General features: G+C 37.3%; 2 protein-coding genes across 3 annotated transcripts; one reads left to right on the top strand and one right to left on the bottom strand.

Annotated features, from left to right (window-relative positions):
• Nucleotides 1–1,394: 1,394 nt before the first annotated feature.
• Nucleotides 1,395–3,924, bottom strand: LOC141815632 (U-box domain-containing protein 17-like). Its single transcript, XM_074703581.1, has one exon. It carries the CDS (start codon nt 3,833–3,835, stop codon nt 1,649–1,651), a length of 2,187 nt encoding a protein of 728 aa, XP_074559682.1. The 5' UTR covers nt 3,836–3,924; the 3' UTR covers nt 1,395–1,648.
• Nucleotides 3,925–6,144: 2,220 nt separating this feature from the next.
• LOC141814240 (uncharacterized) lies at nt 6,145–22,028 on the top strand. 2 transcript variants are annotated; one of them, XM_074702176.1, is made up of 9 exons: nt 6,145–6,414; nt 6,652–8,073; nt 8,164–8,530; nt 10,167–10,251; nt 15,950–16,006; nt 19,073–19,132; nt 19,247–19,444; nt 19,555–21,075; nt 21,374–22,028. In XM_074702176.1, the coding sequence occupies exons 2-9, from the start codon at nt 6,684–6,686 to the stop codon at nt 21,719–21,721; spliced, it is 4,026 nt and encodes a 1,341-aa protein (XP_074558277.1). In that variant the 5' UTR covers nt 6,145–6,414; nt 6,652–6,683; the 3' UTR covers nt 21,722–22,028. The 2 variants fall into 2 exon arrangements, with proteins under 2 accessions (XP_074558277.1, XP_074558276.1); XM_074702175.1 differs by having other exon boundaries at nt 19,226–19,444.
• Nucleotides 22,029–23,424: the final 1,396 nt, after the last annotated feature.

Raw genomic sequence — 23,424 nt, 5'->3', positions numbered from 1 at the left:
ATAATCTATCATTACTTCTTATTGAAATGGACAAAAGTTGAATCTCAACAAAACTGAGATAATATCCTCTCTCCACCGTGGTCAACTGTAACTTTTCGATTTATCTCTTCATAGATGGTCGTGGAGCCGATCGTATAAGACCACTAGAATAGTGAATTTCATCTGTTACTAAAGTTTGTTGAAGTTAACAAAATAAACATATAATATCGAAAATTTAACAAGCTCTGGGTGATTCTGATATTGGTATGGCTGCTGCTAGTAATTGTTCAAGCATGGACAATCCCTTCAACAAAAAGTGAAATCCACCGCCACCCCAACAGTCATATATGATCGATCCTACGACCATCTGTGCGGAGGTAAATCGAGAAACTGCAGTGACTATAACGGAAGAGGATATTATCTCAATTTCGTCGAGATTCGACTCTTGTCCACTTCAATAAATCTTCTCCGTCATAACCAACTCAACTATGTCCCGAAAATAACATTGACAATCCCAATTGACTCTGCCTCGGCTCCATGCTTCTAAAAGCATTGACAAAACATGATGATACCCATGAATTTGACAAGAAGTTTAGTGAGCGCACACAGCAAAACTAAACAAGCATGGCAGCACACTAGCACATGCCATACGTCTTCAAAAGTTCATCTCAATCAAAGCAAAGCCTAAGTTTTACTAAGAATGACAAATTTGGAACAACCTGTGGAACTAAAGACAATACTCTTATTGGAAATGCATATTGATTAGGTCATCTGCCCTCTTGTGTGCATGGCTAAATCTAACAAACACTACTATCAGCATCAAACTGAAGTTGACTAACAAAAACCTTCAATTTTGACGACAAGGAAAAAATTGAAGAGAAAACATCAGGATTGAAAAGTAATATAGCATAAAAAAGGCAGTACAAATTTAATCTCTCTCCTTTTACTGTCACTGTTAAGAGAGTAGGAGAGTCCCCTTTAGGCCCATATGTTCAAATAAGTCTCTTCTAAACAAGCATAAACATCAAAGATAAATACACAAAATTACTTGGGAAATTATTTTTGTACCAAAAAAAAATACATCCTGTAAAATAGCCTCAGCCTACTGCTTGGGTTTTGCATTCACATGATTTGCTCCTTATAGTCTCTACTCTAGAAAAGGTGAGAATCCAAACAATAAGAACTTTTCCAAATGTGCCACAAAGAAACGTTCATTACTTTTTAGGAAGAGATTCTACTGTCACATTACTGTATCATGCTAATGTGTTACAAGTCATGCTGACTGGCAACTCTAAAAGGACAAAGACTAAGTATTTTCATTTGTTTAACTTAGCAGTATACAGAACAACCAAACTCACATTCTGTCACAGAAGTGTTTGCAAAAGATGAATACAATTGGCATTAAGCTTGAGATATACTGAATCAAGATAGTGATTTAGCTTCCACTGCAGACTACTGATACCAATCCTTGCAACCATATATTAAAAATCATTACAAAACCTAAACATGTAAGAAATTTCGCCGTTATTTACACCCGGCATGTTCTGTAAAACAGTATTGGCTCATCTTTACCCAACGAATTCATTCACTCGAGCATAAACAAAAGAATCTTTTCCCAACAAACTTACCAAGAGTGATGTACATGACAAGAGCAAAATGAACATCAAGGTCATAGCACAGGTACTTGTATTGTCATGGGCATGGAGACAGATACATCTCCACTCTGGTAATTTGAACCCCTCAAGGCATTATTTCTCACCAATGTATTATTTATACTCCAATCATTCCCATGTGTTGCTGTTGATGACTCACATCTCTGGCACATTCTAACAAGCAAAGCAGCCTTTCTTCTAGCTCTCTTTGTGCCAGTGAACAAGATGGTCTGAATTAAACCACCAAGCATTGGCATCTTAGCTACATTCTGTATCACATTTGATCCTCCACGTCTGCACATTTCTTGCAAAGCTGCAATTGCATTCTCCTTCGCCTTGGGGGTTCCCCTTTTCATTAACCCTACCAGATTTGTGATTGCAGTATCCTCACTTCCAATTGTCTGCGCCAGAATGTGATGCCTCATAAGCAATGTCAGAGCTCCAGCAGCCTCCTCAGCAACAATTTCATCTCTCAAAGCTCCCGCCAAGGCTGAAACTGCTCCCATATTCAACATGTGAGACCAGCTCTCAGGATGGGTCGAAAGATTAAACAAGGCCATCACTGCATCTTTCTTTCCTCTTGGGCTACCTTGCATCAGCAAATCAGCTAGTGCTGCAACAGCACCATGCTCATCCGCAATCATCTTCTTGAAGTCATGGACAGCAGAGAGGCTAAACAATGTAGCAGCTGCATTCTCCCTTGCCTCGGTAGTTAACCCATATCTCAGAACATATACTATTAATTCCAAACAACCATTCTCCTCCATAATCTTTTTCTTGTTTTCATCGTGAATAGATATGTTCAATATTGCAGTCAGGGCATTCTCTTGAGCAACTGGATTTGTAGACCGGAAAAGCCGGTAGAGAGCTGGGATTGCTCCAGCCTCTGCAATGAACGACCTATTCTCCTTCCCAGTTTTTGCCATTAATCGGAGTTCACGGGCTGCAACGGCTTTCACTTCCTGCGAACCAGCTGATAACTGCTCTACCAGCATTAACGCTGTGATTCGGTTAGCTTCAATTGCTGCCTCACTGGCGCATGCTGCAGTAATGCTATCAATTGAAACTCCGGCGCCATCAGGGGTTTCATTTGGAAGGCTGTAAGCAGCACACCATTGAGAAATCAAGTTTCTGAGGGCTCGGTTTGGCACAAGCCTGCTATTTGTAAGAGTCTGGCCTGAATTAGGGCAAGTTCGATGTCCCTCTTCTATCCATTGGGTAATGGAAGCGCGATCATAGGTCTGCCCAGTGGAAACGACAACCGGATCTTTCATCAGGTCAAGTGAAATTGTGCAGCAAAAGTCCTTCGGGATTGTCAAGGAGAAATCACTACTTCCTTCACGCAAGCTACTCCCCTGACTCAACAATCTTTTCCTCGAGAACTTATACACATCGATGAAGGGCTTATCGGCTTCCACTTCGTGGAATCCAAACAGAAAGAATCTAGAATACCGGGTAAGCGCGATGACCCCGCTCACGACGGAAAGATCGATGTCTTCATCTTGACTAAGCATCTGTTCCTCCAAAAACTCGATTTCCGTCCGGCAAACCCCAGCATCCTGGATCCCCAAAAGATCGACGAACGTGTTCCGTAGCTCCTCCGGATCCGGCACACCGCCAGTCTCGAACCGTGCCAAGAAAGAGTGGATCTTGTGCCGTAGCTCTTCCTCCTCAGGGTCGACGAAGAACTTGGATCGCCTGCACTGCAGACGGAGGAGATCAATCTGTTCCCGGACGTCAGCGGCGAGCCGAAGACTGTTGAGCGGGAGGACGTCGAGCGCGGTGGCCAACTCCTGGGCGATGTCGTGGAAATTCCCGGATATCTGAGGATTCCTCAGCAAAAGCCAGAGCCGGCTCGACTGGGAGCAGTACTCCAGCAAGAGCTTGGCGCGGTAGACAAAGATGTATAGCTCGCGGAGACAGAGCACCGTGGAGGGCGGGAGGGAAGACGAAGCCACCGGACCGAAGGATTCCTTGAGGTACTCGAAGAGGAAGACGAGAACCCGGAGCCTGCGGACGAGGGATCGGGCGTTGCAGCCCTGGAACCGAAAGCTGCAGCGGGTCGAGGCGGCCACGACATCTGAGCAGAGGGCGGCGAGGGCGTGGATTAGAGCGGCTCCAGAAAGCCCGCTGGGGGAGAAGAACGCGCCGGCGAGGGGGAACCGACGGCGCCGCACGGAGAGGTAAGCGAAGGGAGAGGTCATGGCAGATCCCCCGCGCCCACGGCGATCGAATTCCACGATCGGATTGGGGCCGATTAGGGTTCTTCCTCCGCGGATGGCTGGTGTGAATGGATCGGGGGATTATTATTATTATTATTATTATTATTATTATTTTCCTGGCGACGCTGTTGCTTCCCTTTCCTCTTATGACTTCCAACCGGTGGCTGGCTGCGTGTGTCGGGTTTTCCAAATCGAGAGATGCGTGACGTGAGGCGATTAAATTAATTTCCACGTTCCGATTTCGCGTGGAAAAAACATAAACGCCGTCATCGTGGAAGGCGGCGCCCGCTCCGCACCGCGCCATTATTGAGGGGTATTTTCGGTAGTCCGAACTAACTTCATGCCCAATTTTCCAATATTACCTTCCGTTCCGTGGACACGTAGAGGGTAGTTTCGTCACTACACATCGTCAGGTAACGTGATCGCGAATGCACGGCTGAACATTGATTCATCGAGACAAAGTCAACGGTCCGCATTGATGCCACGTAAATACGCGATACTTCTTTTTTATTTAAAAAGGAAATATTAAAAAAAAATACCGCTGAATGTGCAATACTTCAATTTAATATTTATTTTGAATAGTTTGAATAAAATGGATAAAAGATGAACCAAAAAAATCATAAATCTTTTAAGAGTTTAGACTACTAGCTTTATAACTATTTTATTTGAATAAAATCTATTTTTTTTAATAATTGATCAAAATGTTTGTTCAAAATCAATTTTCCAACGAGAACAAGTCAAATCCACTAACCTAGAAAGTTTTTTTTTATCAAATTATTCATAAACTATTTTGTAAAATAGTTCATGTGACCTTAGCTTCATGATATACCAAATATCTTATTTTGACATAACTAAATTCATATTAGTTAACCCTATGCATTAATCAATATCATTTTGAGATAGATCCCTATAATTAATTTTAATTGCATTAGTTAGGCTTATGCATTGATCGATTTCATTTTAGTATTGCAATACACACACTGTGTGTTTGTTATATTCTAAAGTTATATGATTTAAAGAGAAAGTCAAATATTGTACCTCTTGGGAAATTTAGAATATTTGAAGAAATAAATATTTTTTCACGTGTAAAGAAATAAATTAATCAATAAGAGCAAAAGTCAATGGAGTGTCAATGTTTTATCAAGACTATCAAAGTGCTTTTTGAAACAGAAACGCAAAGGAACATATTTTTCTCTTATGATAATTATTGTTTTATTTCTCACATTATAACTTTTTTATTTTGCAAAATCGGAATTTTGTTATTCAATAATGAAATTTATATGAATAAAAAGCTAGTTCGAATACAACTTTATTTATATGCCTTTACTGTTAAGACAGAGGACCGTTCGATTTTAAAGTTAAGATTAAATTCAGACCGTAGATTGAATGGGTGATTGTGATGGTTTAGATTTAATCTTCTATTTTAAAATCTAACGGTCCAGATTTGTTGTGACAAATTTGTGATAGAAATTTGTTGTGACATCCCAACTGGGATAAATATAGTTCGGAATTAATATATTTTTATAATAATATGATATTTTTTACTTTAGATTTAAATTTTTATGATTTTTATTTTTGAATTTTATAAAAAAAAATCTCACCAAATAAAAATTTCTAAAACATGATCACTTTCAAATTTATCCAAATGATTCTTCTATCCTCTTTAATCTATGAGATTTTTCATTTATGCAAACTTATCTTTATGGGAGGTTATTTTTCACACTACTTCTTTATTACACTATTCACAAAAAAAAATCAAACTTAAAATATAGATAAAATTTTTTGCCTATAATTTGTTTAGATTTAAGAGGATTTAAGAGGACATTTATTGTTTATGGGGGAAAAATTATTAAAAGGGCATTTATTGTTTAAAAAATATTAATTTTTTTCAAAAATATAAAAACTATGACATGATTGCTCAGAAGTATATCTATTTTTTTAGATTGATAGTGATTGATCTATTTTTTAAATAGAAATGTAAATGTTTAACAGTTTGTTTAAAAAATAAATTAGACAGATAATTGTTTTTTCATATGTCTGTAAAAATATTTCTGTAAAAAAAACCATTTTTGTTTTTTTATCATTTATATATATATAATTTTATATATTAACTAATTGGCACGAGATGTTTATGAATTGTCATTTAGTGGCCCCTTTATTAGCCTCTGAATTAAAATAATATAAACAAGAAGTTAGGGTTAAACTGAAAAAGATCTAGGGCTAAACTGAAAATAACTTTTCTCCTTGCGGATGTGCCTCCGCCTCCTTCTCCTCCGGACGAGCAACGGAAAACTCGAGCCCTCCGCTGTTTTTCGCCGCCGGCTCCTTGCTGCGCCTCCCAATCTCTCCGCCCTTTCTTCCCTTTTCCCGCCTCTGGCTCCACCACCCCTGCTTCCTTCGCACTCTCCCTCCTCCTCCGCTCGTAATCTCACCTGTCTGTGGAGGAGAAAATCGTCACACGTCGTGGTTAATCTGGTCGACTAATCTGTGGGGGCGCTCAGAAGTCGGGCGAAAGCTGTTCCCACGGATTTCCCGACAGAGCTGAACAGGAAGATTGCTGGGTATGTGCAGATCATATTGAAAATAAAGGATTTTTTTTTTTATCAATTTTCATCAACCCCATTCCTTTTTTGGGTCACCTAGCGATTATTGTAAAAGTGGTAGTTTACATTTAATGGTAACCCTAATTGAGCTTGTGGTGCATTGGTCAATTTCTATTATTTCTTGATTATTCTTTCGAGGTGGACATGGTTCAATTTGCCTAGTGATTTACTTTGCTGGCGTTATTCTTGGCACAGCTGACAGTCAATCTTCTATCGCCAATTTGTTGATGGATGACAATGTGAATATGGAAGTTGAAGAAGATGAGGATGAAGATGATGTGGACTTCAATCCCACACGTAGAGGAGAAACTCTGTCAGAAGCCTCTTCTGGCTTAAGTTCAGACAATGAATTTCATGGTGATGATGTTAGTGAAGACTGCGCAAGTTCTTTAAAGCACCATGATGATGGTGCATCAGCTAGCACTCTCTGCCACAATCTACAGTCTGGTGCTGAAGATGAAGAGAGGGTCATGAGCAATCAGCTGGCGGATCGATACTTAACCGAGAAGAATGATAGTGTTCTAGAAAAGCCTAAGCCTAATCAATCAGATATGCTAATGAGTAAGGCAAATGAATCAGGTTGTCTTGAAGGAAGTAATTACAAAGTTGCACCTGAGAAAGAAAATGATGCTACTGAAGAACTGAACAGAGAAGAGTTGCAACAAACCGGTACAAGTTCTTCACATCCATTAATATCCAAGAGACCAGCTATTGAGATAGATGATGAAGATGCAATTTGCAAGCGCACTAGAGCCCGCCATTCTCTAGCAAATTATACACTAGAAGAATTGGAGGATTTTCTTCAGGAATCTGATGATAATGATGACTTTCAAAATGTCGATGAGGAAGAGGAGTACCGTAAGTTTCTTGCTGCTGTTTTGCTAGAAGGAGATGATAATGGACAAATGGGACAGGATGATGAAATTTTGGATGATGATGATGAAGATGATGTTGACTTTGCAATAGAAATTGAGGAGGCACTAGAAAGTGATGTTGAAGAAAGCTTTGATGATGACAAGAGAGCAACTGAGCAAATTGAGGAAAACACTCATCGGCCAGAAACTCGGCAGAAGAAACGGTTGAGGGAGACTGCTGAAAAGAAGAAATACTTTATGGGGCTGGAGAAGATACCACTTCGCCCTATTTTACCATATATCTCAAGTGGACAAATAGCTCCAGTGCCTGCCCTTGCATTGCATTTTCCTTCTCCTGAAACCTTCTCATGTTCATTTTCCCCTTCTGGTGTTGAATTATCCCATGGTTTTACATTTCAACAATTAGGACAGCTATACTGTCAGATACATGAGCATATTCAACTCCTTGTACAGATATTCTCTGTCAGTGTGCTTGATCCTTCCCGCCAAAAGGTAGTGATGGACATTCAAGAGTTGATCATGGAGATGATTGCCAGACATGAAGAAGCATTGGCTTGGAGAAAAATACCACATGATGTATCCTGTTTTCAGCCCACTTATCTCCATGCATCAGTGCAGATTGATTCTAGTGAGAGTTCTGAATTTTCTCACTGGATTCCTTCCATAGATAATCCCATATTTTCCATTCTTGATGTTGCTCCCCTTAGGATGGTTAAGAGTTATATGGCTGATGTTTCATCTAGTAAGTGATCAGGATATCATTTATCTTGTGGTGCGTTCATCTGTTTTTTGCTTTTCTGTATGCTTTAACGTGGGTTCTTGCTAATTTCAGCTGTTTCAAGGTATAGACAAAGTCATTTGGAGGACCCCCTTGACAAGAATCACTTAAAAAGGGAACCTCTTTTCCCATTTCCTGTGCATACATCTCAGATGGGAACAGATGACTCTTTTATTGGTGAGTCAAGTGCTATGTCCTCAAGGAGCACTTCTACACTTTCATCTGGTCAATTACCACCCAGAAAGTCTTTAGCAGCTACTCTTGTGGAAAATACCAAGAAGCAAACAGTTGCTCTTGTTCCCATGGACATTGCCAAATTAGCACAGAGGTTTTATCCTCTATTTAATTTATCTTTATTTCCTCACAAGCCTCCCATTGCAGCTGTTGCTAATCGCGTGCTCTTCACTGATGCAGAAGATGGGTTAGTTCCTTTTTTTTTCTAATCACTTTTTCTTGTTTGCCACATGATCCCTCATTCAGTGGAAACAAATTAAAAATGTGCTAGTGCTGCAACCCTTCTGTGAAACTTTAGTGACTATTTGATCATAACTTTTCATTGTATCCATTTCAAGTGTTAGTTGGTATTATTGTGCTCAACCTAATACTTATTTTGCATGTTGCAAACAATAAAGCATTGCAATTGAAGGGACTGGGAATGCCTGTATTTCTCGATACTTCCATCTATTGGTTCATAAAATATGGGTTGATGTCAGTGTATTAGATTATTCTCAGTGGTAAGGAAAAAAAATCTTAGGCTCATTAACTAGTTATGCTATTAGGATAAAGCTATATGGGGATGGCCTTTCCTAGTAATGGATTGTAGAGATGAAGGCAAGGCTGATATTTACATCAATTTACATCTCTTATGTGTTTTCTGTGTACTGCATGCTAATAACTTTTTGTTAGCTGTTGAAAGCATAGGGAGCTTATCTAGGTGTTAGATCTATTATAACACAGATTTTTTACTATTAGACACACTTAAGAATCTGATAATTAGTCTGGCCAGATTCTAAAATAAGTCCAGAATGGTTCCCATAAACTCAATCCAGAATGGTTATTTACTGCACTTATCGTAGTTTACTTTGTCTTTGAGTATTCCTGATAAACCTGTATATTTTGTTGTATGGTTCACTTTTTGACATTTTACTTGAGCAGAATAGTTAATGTCTGGAACCATACTGTTGTTCTAGGTGTTTGTTAAAGATAATATTATTATGTTTAGCATCTGTCTGTTTCCCAGTGTTTTGATGAGGCATGCCCAATAGTTGTCATATACTGCATTTATTTCTGAAACAATCCTCATAAAGCTGTGGTTTTTTTGAATGGTTTTCTGTTTGATATTTTGTTAAGCAAAGTGGTTGGTGTCTAGGGCCATATTTTTGTTTCTGTATCATTGTAAAAAGATCATATTATGTTTAGCATCTTATTTTTAGTGCTTTCGACAGTTTTGTGAGCCACTCAAGTATTTTCCCTGTATTACTTTCCTGACATTTGATTTTATATCAAATGGCAGCACTCATCCCCAAGGCATAGATTTTATGAAAAAAAAATAACTGCATTGCATGGTTTGATTCAGGAAATATTCTATTTCAAAATTGAGGACAGCTTAGAGATGTCATTTCTTTTCGATAGGCATTGTCACACTTATTGATTAACCAATTAACAGATTCCAATACATTTTTGTGGAGATACACAATTCATACATACACACATAAATACACACCAACATGCATATTCATATGCTGAAAGTTGAACATAGAACTTGATCATGCTCCTGAATGCTTTAGGAACTTTAGAACTGTCAGTTTGTTATATTGGCATGTTTTTGGAAATGAATAATGAACTGCAAGGAATACTTAACCAAGAATAATTATCGAAGAAACACTTAATCTAGATAATTTGAAATGTTGGTACTAGTTGCCTTTTTGTTTGAGGAATATCACTTGCTGATACCCATGCTTTGAGCTTTATGATCCATCATATTCTTTTATGCATAGTACTTCTATATAGTTCATTTGGTTTAGTATTCTATGTTCTAATATGGAGATATCACACAGATTGTTAGCAATGGGGCTGATGAAATACAACAGTGACTGGGAATCCATACAAAAATATTTTCTACCTTGTAAATCGAAGCATCAGGTTAGTCCTATTTGTTGTCTCAATGATGTTTACAGAACTGGTTTTCAACATAATTAGTGACAGGCAATTTTTCTGGTGACATTTTCCTTGAAAATGGATTTTCCTGCTGTCCAAAATTTGTTGGGTTCATTGTCAGTTTTCTCATTTTATGGCTGTTCTAACATATTAAATTAGATAAAAATGACTGTCTGGTAGGATTGTAACTAATGAGCAAAATTTGATGATAATTTTTTGGAGAGAAATTGACGAATAAATCAGTGTTTGCTGTAGGAATTCATTTAATTGGTAGGTTGTCATGCTTCTGTTTTCTTTGTTGGTGCCCATAGGTCATTTGATCTTTGTTTTTCTTGTATAATGATATGTCATTTTTGTGCTCATGTATGGGATGCCACGACTTGTATATGATATTCATATGCTAACTCCTTGATATGCGATGGTAATAAAAGGAGAATCAAAATCTTGAAGTAAATGAGTGCAGGATTGCATGGTTTCTTGACTTTATAGTGTCTAATAACTTATCTTTTAGTCCTTGCTTCTGTTCTTTTGATGGATCCAATAGAGATTAGATCTAAGTTAATTGCCTTTTTATTTGATGTCGAGCATGCTTGGACTCATTACTGAGTGCTGATAAAGTTAACCTGTGATGGCTACAGTTTTTCAAATGAAGGAATGAATTATCCCATATTCTTGCATTGACCAAGAGATCAAACTTTGTTCTTTTTTCTTTATGATAAGTTTGCAAATTATAACAAAATGTGCTTTTGCCATTTTTTTGAAGTTTTTGTTAAGGTTGTTCTTTTGTGGTTACCTTTTTTCTGTTATCTCTTCTTTTCCCTGTTGGGAAAGAGGTAGTGCAACTCACACTTATTGCTTTAAATCTCACTTACAACTATCCATTATATTCCATACTTATGTTTGCAGTCTCCTCACCAGCTAATAGGCCTGGAGGGGGTCTATCCATAACAACCCACCCACATCTCCTTCTCTTCACTTCCTTGGCCAACCACACCTCAACCCTATGTAACTCTCAAGGCCTGGGGTTTATGGCTGTCTTCCAGTCTTCTCTTTTTTGCCAATCTCATTCATCCTATGATTGCATACTAGCGGATATGGTTGTCTTCCCCAAGCTTCTAAGCTATCAGTGAGGATAAGAAACTTCGTTGCTCTTCTGTCTCATGCTACATCCATACTCCCTCTTGACTTCATATAGTTCGAGGTACAAACGCAAAGGTGGGTTTGATGGGCGCCATGAAGAATGCCCCCTCCCCCCTCCTAATTTGTTAGTGGTCTACCTATTCCCACTGGGCCAAGTCCTAGATCTATTGCAACATCCACCTCTATCTTCCCCAGTCATCTCCATCCAGCTGCTGAAACACTTGAATACCTTCCCTTCCTATTTGTTTGCATTCTTTCACACTGTCTCATACTCCTGTGCCCATTTGGTTATAGGTTGTGGGCTATCTGTGGTTTCTATTCTTCCCCAGCAAACAGGAATTGGTTTCTCTATCTCCAGATTGACCAGCAATTCGTACTAAACATTGTGCACCAGTGACTACCATGAATACTCGCCTCCTTCGACTTGAGATTTGTTAGAAATCATTTGATGGGATTCCTATCTTGAAAGAACTATATGGTTAGACAGTTGCGGAGGATATAGATTGATGCTTCTGGCTGACGCAGGCACATGGTCCAATCTTACGTTCTCTCATGTCTTTTTTTCCTTCTTGTTAATAGGCTGTTGTTTAGTGTCTCCCACAGGAAGAGCCAGATTCTCTGTGGTACTTGTCAGTTCTATATTTTCTTCCTGACAATCCTCCATTCTAACTGCGCGCTAGCCTCCATCCCCCTCCTATTGGATAAGAAACTTATAGCAACGCTTCAGATTGTAGCACCATTTGTTGTTTTCTGCCAAATAAAATTGTTTTTTTTTCTGGACTATCCAGGTGGGTTTTGATATCTGCAATTATCAACAAGACCTAGGCCAGGAGTTTGTTCTATGCCATTTCCATTTCCAATTGCCACCTGCAATGCCCGCTAGTACAAAACTTTTTTGCTCTTCTGTTAGAGTTTCCCTTGCAGCAGGCTCATTGAGTTATTCCACATGTCATCCCAGAATTTGAAATTTGATAGTTCTGCGATTACCCACTTTCCATGCATAACCATCTTTGATATAGCTCCAAAGGTCACAAATACTCCTCCATAAGGCTGAATCCAATCTTTTTGCTACAAAGTCCCACCTGCTGCATCCTCTCTCTCCACCATATATTCCTTCCAGAGCATTTACCAAAAATGGTTTCTCCCTGTCACTCTGACATCACAAAACTTCCCAATATTGCTATGTTTTGCTCGTTTGCGCTCCTTATGCCAAGGCCCCCTTCTCCCTTCAGTTTCTTGATCTGATGCCTATTGACTGTGTGGCAACTTGTCTTTTCTAGCATATCTCTTTAGATGATTCTCATGCACATCTCCTTCATTTCTTCGCCCACAGAGCTAGGGAGTTTTCAGGCTTTCCTTTTGTACTTAGGGATGGCTATTAAGACTGATTGAGTCAGTGTTACCCACCATTCCACTGAAAGCTTTTAGGCTGACCACCTTGATAATTTCCTTCTCATTGTCTCTACCACCTCCAACTGTTGGGCTTTGGTGGGCCTGCCTCTCTGCAAGTATGTGCCCAGATATTTCACTATGCTTCTAACTTCTTTGAAACCTGATTCTCCTTAGGGAAGATTATTTTCATCTTAACAATTGCCACTTTAGTGAATATCATTAGTTTGCCTGCGGAGAATAGGTGAGTGGTTGGGCCCCTTTTGCCAAAACGTAGGCCCTTTCAATTACTCTGATACTCTGATCAGCTTCAGCTTGGGTTAATTGCGATGATCTCTCTATTTATAGTATAATCTCATAAGGCGATAGCGGGCATCTTTATCTGAGTCCTGTAGAGCTTTTAGGGTGCGTTTGGTTCAAAGTTATTGTTGATAACCTTGGTTATCTATCCAAGGTTATCAACAAAAACCTTGTTTGGTTTAGGTAATGAGCGATTCCTAGTAATGGAGCATGCCCGCCATGTTAGCAAACGAGGGATATAACCCGGAATGTGATTACCTTGGAAGTGTGAGGTTTTCCACGATTCCGAGGGTTAACAAAAAATTTTCTTCAAAATTACCCTCCACGCAGGGGGCATCCTAGAAGGTGACTCCTAGGCTAGTGGACTCAAATCCATTGATCCAAGCGCGATTGTTGACCATAGGGATGACACCTCCGTTGATGGCAACGACGGCGGCACAGGCGGCATAGGCGATCAAACATGGCGTAAGTCGACGGAAAGGCGAAACCTTGGCGATGCCGGAGTATGGATAGAGGCGGACTCGATCAATAGAGATGAAGGCGGCAGCGACAACGTAAGAGAAAGAGGGGCGGAATGAGGGAGCCAACGCCATGGTTGCCGATTGAGAAGGAGAAATCGAGAGATTTAGGAAGAAGAGGAATCGAAAATTAGGGATTTGGATTATGGAACTGAAGGAGAAGGGAATGAAGGACTTGGAAGAGAAACATCGTTGATTCCAAATTAATAAATTAATAGGGCAAAAAATAAATTTGAGCATTGTTTATTATAAAAAATATATGTGAAAAGAACATTCCCTCAAGTTTTGTTTTCTAAAGTACTTTTCTCTAAAATCATAACTATTACGTAATTATAGGGTAATACAGTAAATTTTAAATTAGGTTATAGCATTATCTAGGGTTGAACCAAATAACATTAGGTTATATTTTATTCCCCATAACCTTGGTTATGTGATTACTTGATAATCATATAACCTTAATTATGTGATCACTTGATAATCACATAATCAAGATTATACATGATAATTTGAACCAAACGTACCCTTAAAGTTTTCAGTCACTTCTCATTCAACGGAACTTGAAACTAATGTGTTGTTACATAGTCCACCATAGACCGTGGAGTGTGGGTGGTAGATTTGCCTTCCTGTCATTAATGAACTCCCAGTTTATTCTCTCATAGGCTTTTTAGATCAACCTTTGCCATTATGTATCCTCTGTTGTCTCTAGAATTCCTAAAGTTATGCATGGCTTCTTGGGCCAGTATTATATTATCTTGAATGTTTTGGCTAGGTACACATCTTGCTTGGAAAGGAGAGATTAATTACTGTAGGATCAGACTGATTCTGTCGTCCACTGTCTTTGTTGCTAACTTGTAAGAAACATCACAAAGACTTTTCATTCTGAATTGACTGACCTAGTATGGATGCTTCACCTAGGGAATCAGAACTAGAAAGGTGTGGCTCACATTTCTTAGTTCTCCTTTGTGCTCAAATGCCTTTCTAATGAATCTGGATACTTTACCCTACAATATTTCAGTTTTGTTCTAGGAAAGCTGCATCACCTCTTCCTGCTGGATTGGATCTTCAAGCCATAGGTAATTTCTGCTGTTCCATGAGGGAAAGACACCCACCAGCCGCTTACCAGGATGTGTAATCTCCAACTTATAAAGGTTACTGAGAAACTGTACTGTCATATCTTTTAGTCCCTTGATCACTTTCCCACACCCCTTCTTGGTTCTTCACTCCAAGTATTCCATGTCTATTCGTTCTCATCAGTGCCCTTGAATGGAAATAGCTTGTATTTCTGTCATCCCATTGAATCCAATCTGATCTTGCCTTCTGAAACCCTAATAATTCCTCTTCAGCTAGTACTCTATCCAACTCTCCTTGTAGTCCGATCTCCAGGTCATCCAAATATGGGCTCAGCTTGGTATTGAAGTGCTCTTGTATGGATGTTTCCAAAATCTTGTATGTTCCAGCTAGAAAGGACTGACTGAAGCTTCTTCAGATTCTCTGTCAGTTAGACCTCCTCAGACCAAGTTCTTGCTACTGTGGCTTTGAAGTCCTCATGCAACATTTTTGCTGCTAGAAATCTGAATGCTTCACTGGAAAATTCAAATAATTAATGCTCTCATTTAATTGAAGCAGTCCAAATATCTAACAATTATGATTGACACTTCTATGCAAGAGTAATATTTCAATATCTTCTAAGAAAGAGAATATTGAGTTGACAATCTTGGACCAGCTTTATTTTAAATACTTTGTTGTGTAAATGAATTGAATATATAGGGTTAAAAATATACATTTGTGATTGGAGTTTCAACTGTTGATTATTCTATGAAAACAAAATTGAGATATCATTAGTGTTTTTTGGGGATTAGATTGATGCACCTCTTGGAACTTATAATCCAATTTATTTATTTTTTTGAATATGGAAACAAGAGAAAGAAGAAGTAAAGAAAAACTTCTTTGAAGGAGAGGAAGAGGTGGAGGGCATAGTGAAGGTGGTGTGGGGGTTTCTGCGATTATAAAGAGGAAGATGTAATAACTACAAAGAGATGGGAGACAAATGAATGACACATTAAGTTCATATGTGAGGGGAGATGTGCTTTCCGTCTCGATAAGGTGGAAGCATTAGGGAAGAAAGTAACAAATTTCTCTACTTTTTACTCTTCATTTCTCTCTTCCAAAAGGAACAATCAAATTTTATTTACCTATGTCCCATCCTCTCTCTTCTTTTTTCTTTCCTTTGAAGAAAATGTAGGCTAAGAGAATTCCTATTGGACCATTGAATTTTTCTTATTAGTTCTTTGCAACCTCCATTAAATAAAAATTTTAATTTCTCTTTGATCTTGTAGATATTTGTGAGGCAAAAAAATCGCAGTTCTTCTAAGGCACCTGATAATCCAATCAAGGTACGCATTTAGAATACTTTTCATAGCTCATTACAAGTTACTTATTGTGTTGCGTTTCTTACTCACTTTTCTTAATTTTACAAGAGAAAAATAATCCATTCTCCTATCTCTTTTATGAAGGAGAAAGTTAAAAAGTTTGCAATTTCTCAAATATAACTCCTTTGAAATCTGGAATATAACCTTAGATTAAAGAGTCGAACATGGTGCCAAACATGTCAAATATTTTTATTGATGAAAATTGACTTTATCTACAGTATCTTTAAATAACAGTAAGCTTATAACACATGGAAATAATAATAAACTTATAATATATGAAGAATAATAATAAACTTACAATATATGAAGAATAATAATAAGTGACCTAATGCGTATAATTGTTAAAAGGGGCACCAAACAATTAGATTATTTGCTTAGGGTTTACAATTTTATATTCAAGGGATTGATTTTATGTAAATGGACAATCAAAAGGGACCCTAAGATAATTATCTTTTGGTAATATTGATCTTGTCGAAGTTGATTTGGTTTTTGAAATTTGGTCAAGTAAACTTTGAATTTGAAAGTTACAAAGTGACTTGGAACTAAATTTTGAGGGAGCTTGAACATGATTTTGAAAGAATTCTGAAGTAGGTATGGTTTGGTAATTTTAACCTCTTCGGATTTGACTTGGTCAGATTTGAGAATTTTGTCAAGTGAGGATTTGACGTGGAACTAAATTCACGTTGTGACTTGGATTTTTGATTAAATGAATTTAGCTTTAATATCTAGAGAATCTTAAAGGGTATTTTAGGAATTTCAACTTTGTTTGGGGAGACTTAAAATTTCTTGTGAGAAATCTCTAAGGAATTTCGATTTCATTTGAGTTGAATTGGTTGAATTTGAAAATTTTCATCTTGTATAGTATAACTTGAGATAGTGAAATGAAATTTTTTTTGACTAAAACAAATTTATTTGACTGATTTTGAGAGCATCCTAATTTGAGGACCATCCAGTTATTTTGACCATGCAAAATTGATCAATGCAGAACTCAATAGATTTGATATTCATTTGAAATGAATAAGATTCCAAACCAATAGCATTTGTTTCAACCAAAGCACAGGTTGTTTAGCTAGTTCAGAGCTTGTTGTAATTTAGAGGGCATTTTAGTAAGAGGTGTTCTAAAGTTGGCCTTGTCAGAAATTAGAGAACGAAGAGTGTGAGATTTCAAATCTGATTTTGAAATAAGATGAATTGATATCATATTTATATCAATGCTGATCCTATAATAGTTTAATAACTAGGTGCTCAAAAGGATCAACTATTGGATACAGAATTTGAATTTGAGAATTTGTGCAACACCTTAATTTAGTCCCATATGGTGAGTTGTGGGCTAATAAAGGAGGTCTAGAAACATAGATGAATGAGCTACTATTAATTTGGACTTAGGCATTTTGGGTTTGTGGTTGAGCCTTTTAAGTTAATGGGTCAATTCTCTCATCTAAGCAGGTCTTAAACAATTGGTATTACAGTAGACCTAGTCTTAGACATGATGAGGTATTGGAAAGAGTTGCTCATATGATAGTGGAGTCACCATTGAGCCTCACATATTGTTGATTAGTGATAATTCTAGCTATGACTTGAAGCTCAAATTTATCAAATTTGAAATTTTGAGTCATGTAGGGACTTAGAATTTGATCTTGTGGAATTTATATTTTATATTGAGAAAACTTTAAAGTATTTTGGGAAATTTTCCCTTTTCCATGCTGATTTAGGTAATTTTAAGGAGTTAGATTTAATGGATTTCTTTGGAAATTATATAGTGACTTGAAGTTAGATTTTGAGGGAATTTGATTTATCAAAACCCTGAGGTAAGAGTATTTTGAAAAATTTATTGGCTTAGGAGGGTAAAGATTGAGTTTTCCTTGCTATGACGTTTTGGTTTAGTGGCAGCAGAGAAAGTGTTATTTCTTTGCAAGAAGAGATGGGCGACTACAAAGCTTGTGGGTTTGGCCAAAGAAGAGGGGGAGATGAGATTAGTGATGGTCGCAAGTGAAGACAACATTTTAGGTGTTGAATTGAAGGAGCTTGGCACAAGGGAGACCTTGAGGATGGATGATCCAACTAGGTGGATAGATGTGTGGTTGGAGGCCTAGCAGTTAGGCTCCCTTTGTTTAGACATACATGGAAAGTTAAGGAGTGGGAGGGTAGGTGTAGTGGATAAAGAATTTATTTATATTTTTCTTTGGTATGTGTTATGTGTAAGAAAAAATGATGGAGGAAATATGGGGATACTCTTTCAATTAGGTCTAACTTGAGTACCCATTTAGCCATTTAGAATGCTTTGAGTTTGAGCGAGCTACGTTCGACTTGTGCTTGATTAGTCTGTGATTGAGCCAACTTTGAATCCATTTCAAATATTAACCACACCTATTATTTCAAAAAATTATTATTATTTTTAAAATTAATCTATAAGTTTTAAAATTATCTGAAATTTGACAAATAATTCCTCAAATTAATTTTAAAATTTCAAAAATATATTGGAAATTTCCAAATAAATTTTAAATAATTTCATATATGCATGAATAATTTCCAATATTATCTTTGAACTTACCAAATGATCTTAATAATTATTGTTAGGATGGTCAAAATAGTCTAGAAAAGTAATTTAGGATCTTAAAATCAATTTTATAAATTAACTTTAAATAATTTTGAAAATTAATCACACTTTTTGAAAAGTTTCAAAATGTAATTATAATTTAAAAAACTTTGAAGTTTATTTTATTTATATATTTACTATTGAATAATTGTATTTATACCTCTGGATATTGGAATAATATTATTTAAAATATTCATAGGATTATGTAGGAAAACACATATGATAAATTTTACAAGTCAAATATGATTTTAGATTATTTCAATTAAATTGTTGTTTCTTATGATTGTATGTTCTGATCTTTAAGGATTTAGGTTAGGGATGGCATGTGCAGATATGTGGTTTAGATCTGTTAGATGCATAATGCCATATCATTTGGGTTTGTTAGTTGTTTTGAGGGTTTTCTATGGGTTGCTTCATGTCTGAATTTTACTTAGGCTGTGCGGCGGATGAAGACCTCTGAATTGACTGCAGATGAGAAAGCCCGCATCCACGAGGTGATTCAATTAAATAATTATAACTTTTGGTCACTATAAGAAACAGTACAATTGTCGTGCTTTCTTATATTGTTGATTGTTTGTTTAAACCAGGGACTCAAACTCTTTAAACAGGACTGGTTGTCAGTTTGGAAATTTTTTGTTCCACATAGGGATCCTTCTTTGCTACCACGGCAATGGAGAATTGCTACTGGAACTCAGAAGTCTTATAGAAAAAGTGAAGCTATTAAGGAAAAAAGGAGATTATATGAAGCAAAACGAAGAAAATTGAAGGCTTCAATGAACGATAAGCATGCAACAGCTGAAAAGGAGGTTAGTTTTGCACAGTGAGCAGGCTTAAGATGGTTTTAAGTCCTTGAATACTGAATTTTTTTCTAAACAACTTTTTTTTTATTTTTTTTCTTTCTCTTCATTACATTCAGTCTGATGATAATGAAGATGACAATAGTGGAGAAGACATGGACAATGAAAATGAAGCTTATGTACATGAAGCATTCCTGGCGGACTCAGAAACTGGGTGCTCTAACAACATGTCGTATGAGATTTCTCCTTCAGGCTTTTGCAGGAGTAGCATACAATTTACTAACATGGTGCTCTATGATGGTGCCTATGCTAGTGGGAAATCTGCTTCCAACTCAGAAAAGCCCACAGGAATCATGAATCCATTATCTAATTGTGGTGATCTCAGATACACTTCATCAAACAATCTACAGTTAGATAATCACTCTCTTATTTCAAACCTTGGGGCACCCCAAAGTCACTTGGGATCCTTGCATGGTCCAAGGAGGAAATTCAAAGGTGCACGGGTGGTCAAGTTGGCACCTGGCTTGCCTCCTATAAATCTTCCTCCTTCTGTTCGTGTCATATCTCAGTCAACGCTCCAAAATCATCCTAATGGTTCTTCGCATTCTCATATAAGTAAGAATGGAAGTATGAAGGCATCAAAGTCTCCTGGAGCTGTGAAAGGAGAAAGTAATGTAACATTGCTAGGAGAAAAATCAAATATGATACTGGGAGATTGTTTAGAAGCTAGACATCGGCGAGATGGATCTGCTTCAGATCAATCTGTCACTGAAGAAAACGTCTCCCAAACAGATCTTCATATGCATCCATTGCTATTTCATGCATCTGAAGATGGGTTTTCATCATATTACTCGATGAACAAGTACCCTGCCGCTTCTAATACTTATCTCCTTGGCTGTCAAATTCAGAAAGAGTCCATACTCTCAAAATCTGAACATTTAGTTGCAACGAAAGACAATAACAGTAAAATTCGAAGTTCTAGAGAAGCACCAGGAGATTTATTTTCAGTTGACTTCCATCCACTTCTGCAGAAAGCTGGTGATGCAAGTGCTGGTCTTGATATTGAATCTTCAGCTGACCATTCATCTAGTAGGCTCCTCAATGAATCTCATTGTGAACTGAGAGAACATTTGGTTGGTAATCGACAACTTTCAGCTGGTGGAGCATCTCCAGGCCATCGGGAAAAGGAAAACAATCTTGATTTGAACATACACCTGTATTCAGTGTCAGAAACAGAAAAGACAAGAAAGGCTAGAGATGCTAGTTTGCTTCAATATGATGAGCTAGGAAGTGCAAGGACACAGTCCGCAGCCATGCAGAAAGGCTCAGATGTGGACATGTCAATCCACCTCTATAACAAAAAAAGTTCTGAAGTTGCAGCTTCACCTGATACTTCAGTCCGTTCAAGAGGATGCTGTGGAAAAGATGCCAAGTCACTACGAGTTACACGGATATCTGATGTTTCTCGAGTCCAGTGCACAAATGATTTAGATGAATCTAATTTAGATATCATAATGGAACATGAAGAATTAAGTGACTCAGATGATGAAAGTGCAAATGTTGAGTTTGAATGTGAAGAAATCGATGACTCAGAAGAGGATGAATCTGAATATGTTCGATCTAGAGAAACACCTAGTAAGGTATCATCTACTGTATATTTCTGAGAAATTTTAAGATTCAAGTTCTTTGTGTTGAATATGATTGATAATTTCCCTGTTTTGAATTCATTTCTCTGCTCTACTATTTGATAGCTTTATTCTTGTGTTTTATGTTTACCTTGCTTATCATGGATCATACTGAAGAATAAAATGAATTTGACTTTGATCCACTGCGCATGTTATGAGTAATGAGTTGAAGCAATTACCATTATGGACTCATACAACTAATTTGCATCTTCTGCAATTTAATTGCCATCATGACGCGTGTTTCTTCTTGCAGGAACTTCTAGCTTCTGCTCCAGTGTGGGACAATAACCAAGGCAATTGTAACTTGGATCATTCATATCAACCAATGTCAGTAAGACAAGAAACAGTTGATCAGGCGAAAAAACAGCCTGGCCTAGGATGGTCATGCCAAAATCTACTCGATACGAAAGCATCACAGGTAGAATCCAAACAAGAAAGTCCAATAAGGGACACGTCCAGAAGCTTACAAACTGTAATTCATTCTCCTGGACAATTAAAGAAAGCTCGAAATCCAAAGAGCTCTAAAGTTCAACTAGTAGGAGCAATGCAAGACAATGATTGCAAGACTATTTCGTCAAAAAAACGTTCAGCTTGTAAATAATTCTTTATGAGTCTCTAGTTGCTGGTGTCACCTGTTTTGCTGCTAAGTCTGTGAAATGGTACTCAATGGTGCAAATGGCTGCTTGTGTCTGCCTTTAGATAACTGCCTTGCAGCATGAAGCTGCACTGTAGTAGTAACCAGAGAAAAATTGGTTAGTTGTTTTGTAGGATCTTCTCATGAGTAGTAAGTGATAAAGTCACTTGCATAGCATATCAGGGGAATCAAGACTGTTGAAATACATAATAATTACTCTGATTTCTTTGGTACTGAAGGGCTTGTCTTTGTTTTCCAGGCATCCAGTGCATCTTCGAACTCACTGTATATGTTGATCAACTGACCTAGTAATTCAGCAATTCGAAAAGGTAGATATGTTTTCAAATCGTATTGGTGTTTCAACAACTCGAATTTACATTCCTGGGTTCAGAAAATTATGACTGGGTTTGCAACTTGTTTTACATTATTCAATCAATCTATCTTAATTTCAACAAAAGGTAGAATCCGCCACTCCAACGGTTTCACACAGTTGATTCCACGATCATATATGAGGAGGTAAATCGAGAAGCTGCAGTTGGTCACGATGGAGAAGGGCATTGTCTTAGCTTCGTTAAGATTACTTACTTCAGCAAGTCTGCTCTGTCATAACTAACTCAACTATGTTCCGAGGGTAATCAATCCATCTTAACACCTCTAACTTAGGTATCTTTATACCTTATTTTAATTAACCAACTTTCATCAAGCCAATTTAATATGTAAGTGTGCGCTCCCACACACACGTGTATATATGATTTAGACATCAAAGGATCTTACTAGAGTGACACTCGGTAAGTTCTATGATGTATGTTATTCTCCATAGGAATCGACTACATTACAAAGAAAAGTCTCATCCGAAATTGATTTGAAGAAGCTGACCAAACTTGATGAAATTTAATAGAAGTAAGTATCTCATATCCCACTTATCATCACTTAAAGATGTTGATATATAAATTGTTAATAAAATACATAGAATACTTGGTCATATGCCAATTCTTTTTCACCAACTGTATAATTTGAAGCAATAACCCTTGGAATCAGTAGTCCTAACTATCTTACCTAACTGTTTTGAATGTTTGAGTAGATATATGTAGATGGCTTCCAGGATGTACAAGTTAGGATTGAACATTATATGCATTAATTCTTCTCTTGTAATTAACTTCGTGATTAAATTAAGATAAAATATCTTATGCATTATCACTCAAACAGTTGAATACTTCCCTTTGTTTTAAGATAGAAAGGGATTGCGGTTATTGTCGGCAAGAACATTAAAAGGTCATATGCCTGGTTTCACACGATTTCATAATCATATATAGAGAGGTAAATCATGAAATTAAAATAGACCATGCAAGAACACATTAAAAAAAATAGAAGTGTCACATTAACAGTCTAGAATCGCTTCACGGATATAGAGAAAAGTAATATTGCAGATGGAGTACATAAATAGGAGATGCATAATGGAGTGAATGTCAAATCATGAATTTTTAAGAAAATATTTGATTGTGGGCTATGCAAAAACACATTAACGATTGATTTCTTTAGGAAATCGGTTGTTTCCTCTTCCCTAAACCACAAGTTGATCAAGTTACATTAACGGTTCATCACTCATATTTTTTTTACGCTCTATTTAGAGTGGGTGAAAGAAGGTTTATAAGGAGAAGGAAAGAAAAGAA

This window comes from Curcuma longa, chromosome 21, assembly GCF_044706935.1.
Source record: "Curcuma longa cultivar G26 ecotype Majalengka, Jawa Barat chromosome 21, ITB_CL_G26_1.1, whole genome shotgun sequence".
NCBI lineage: Eukaryota > Viridiplantae > Streptophyta > Magnoliopsida > Zingiberales > Zingiberaceae > Curcuma > Curcuma longa.
Note: the sequence above shows the minus strand (reverse complement) of the source record. Positions and strands in the feature narration are given on the sequence as shown.

Excerpts from the sequence above, each read along its gene's own strand:
- LOC141815632 (XM_074703581.1), bottom strand. The coding sequence starts at position 3,835 with ATGACCTCTCCCTTCGCTTACCTCTCCGTGCGGCGCCGTCGGTTCCCC.
- LOC141814240 (XM_074702175.1), top strand. The coding sequence starts at position 6,684 with ATGGATGACAATGTGAATATGGAAGTTGAAGAAGATGAGGATGAAGAT. Across the intron at positions 19,133-19,225 it reads AGAAAGCCCGCATCCACGAG|GGACTCAAACTCTTTAAACA; the intron begins GTGATTCAATTA and ends TGTTTAAACCAG. Across the intron at positions 21,076-21,373 it reads CTAGAGAAACACCTAGTAAG|GAACTTCTAGCTTCTGCTCC; the intron begins GTATCATCTACT and ends TTCTTCTTGCAG.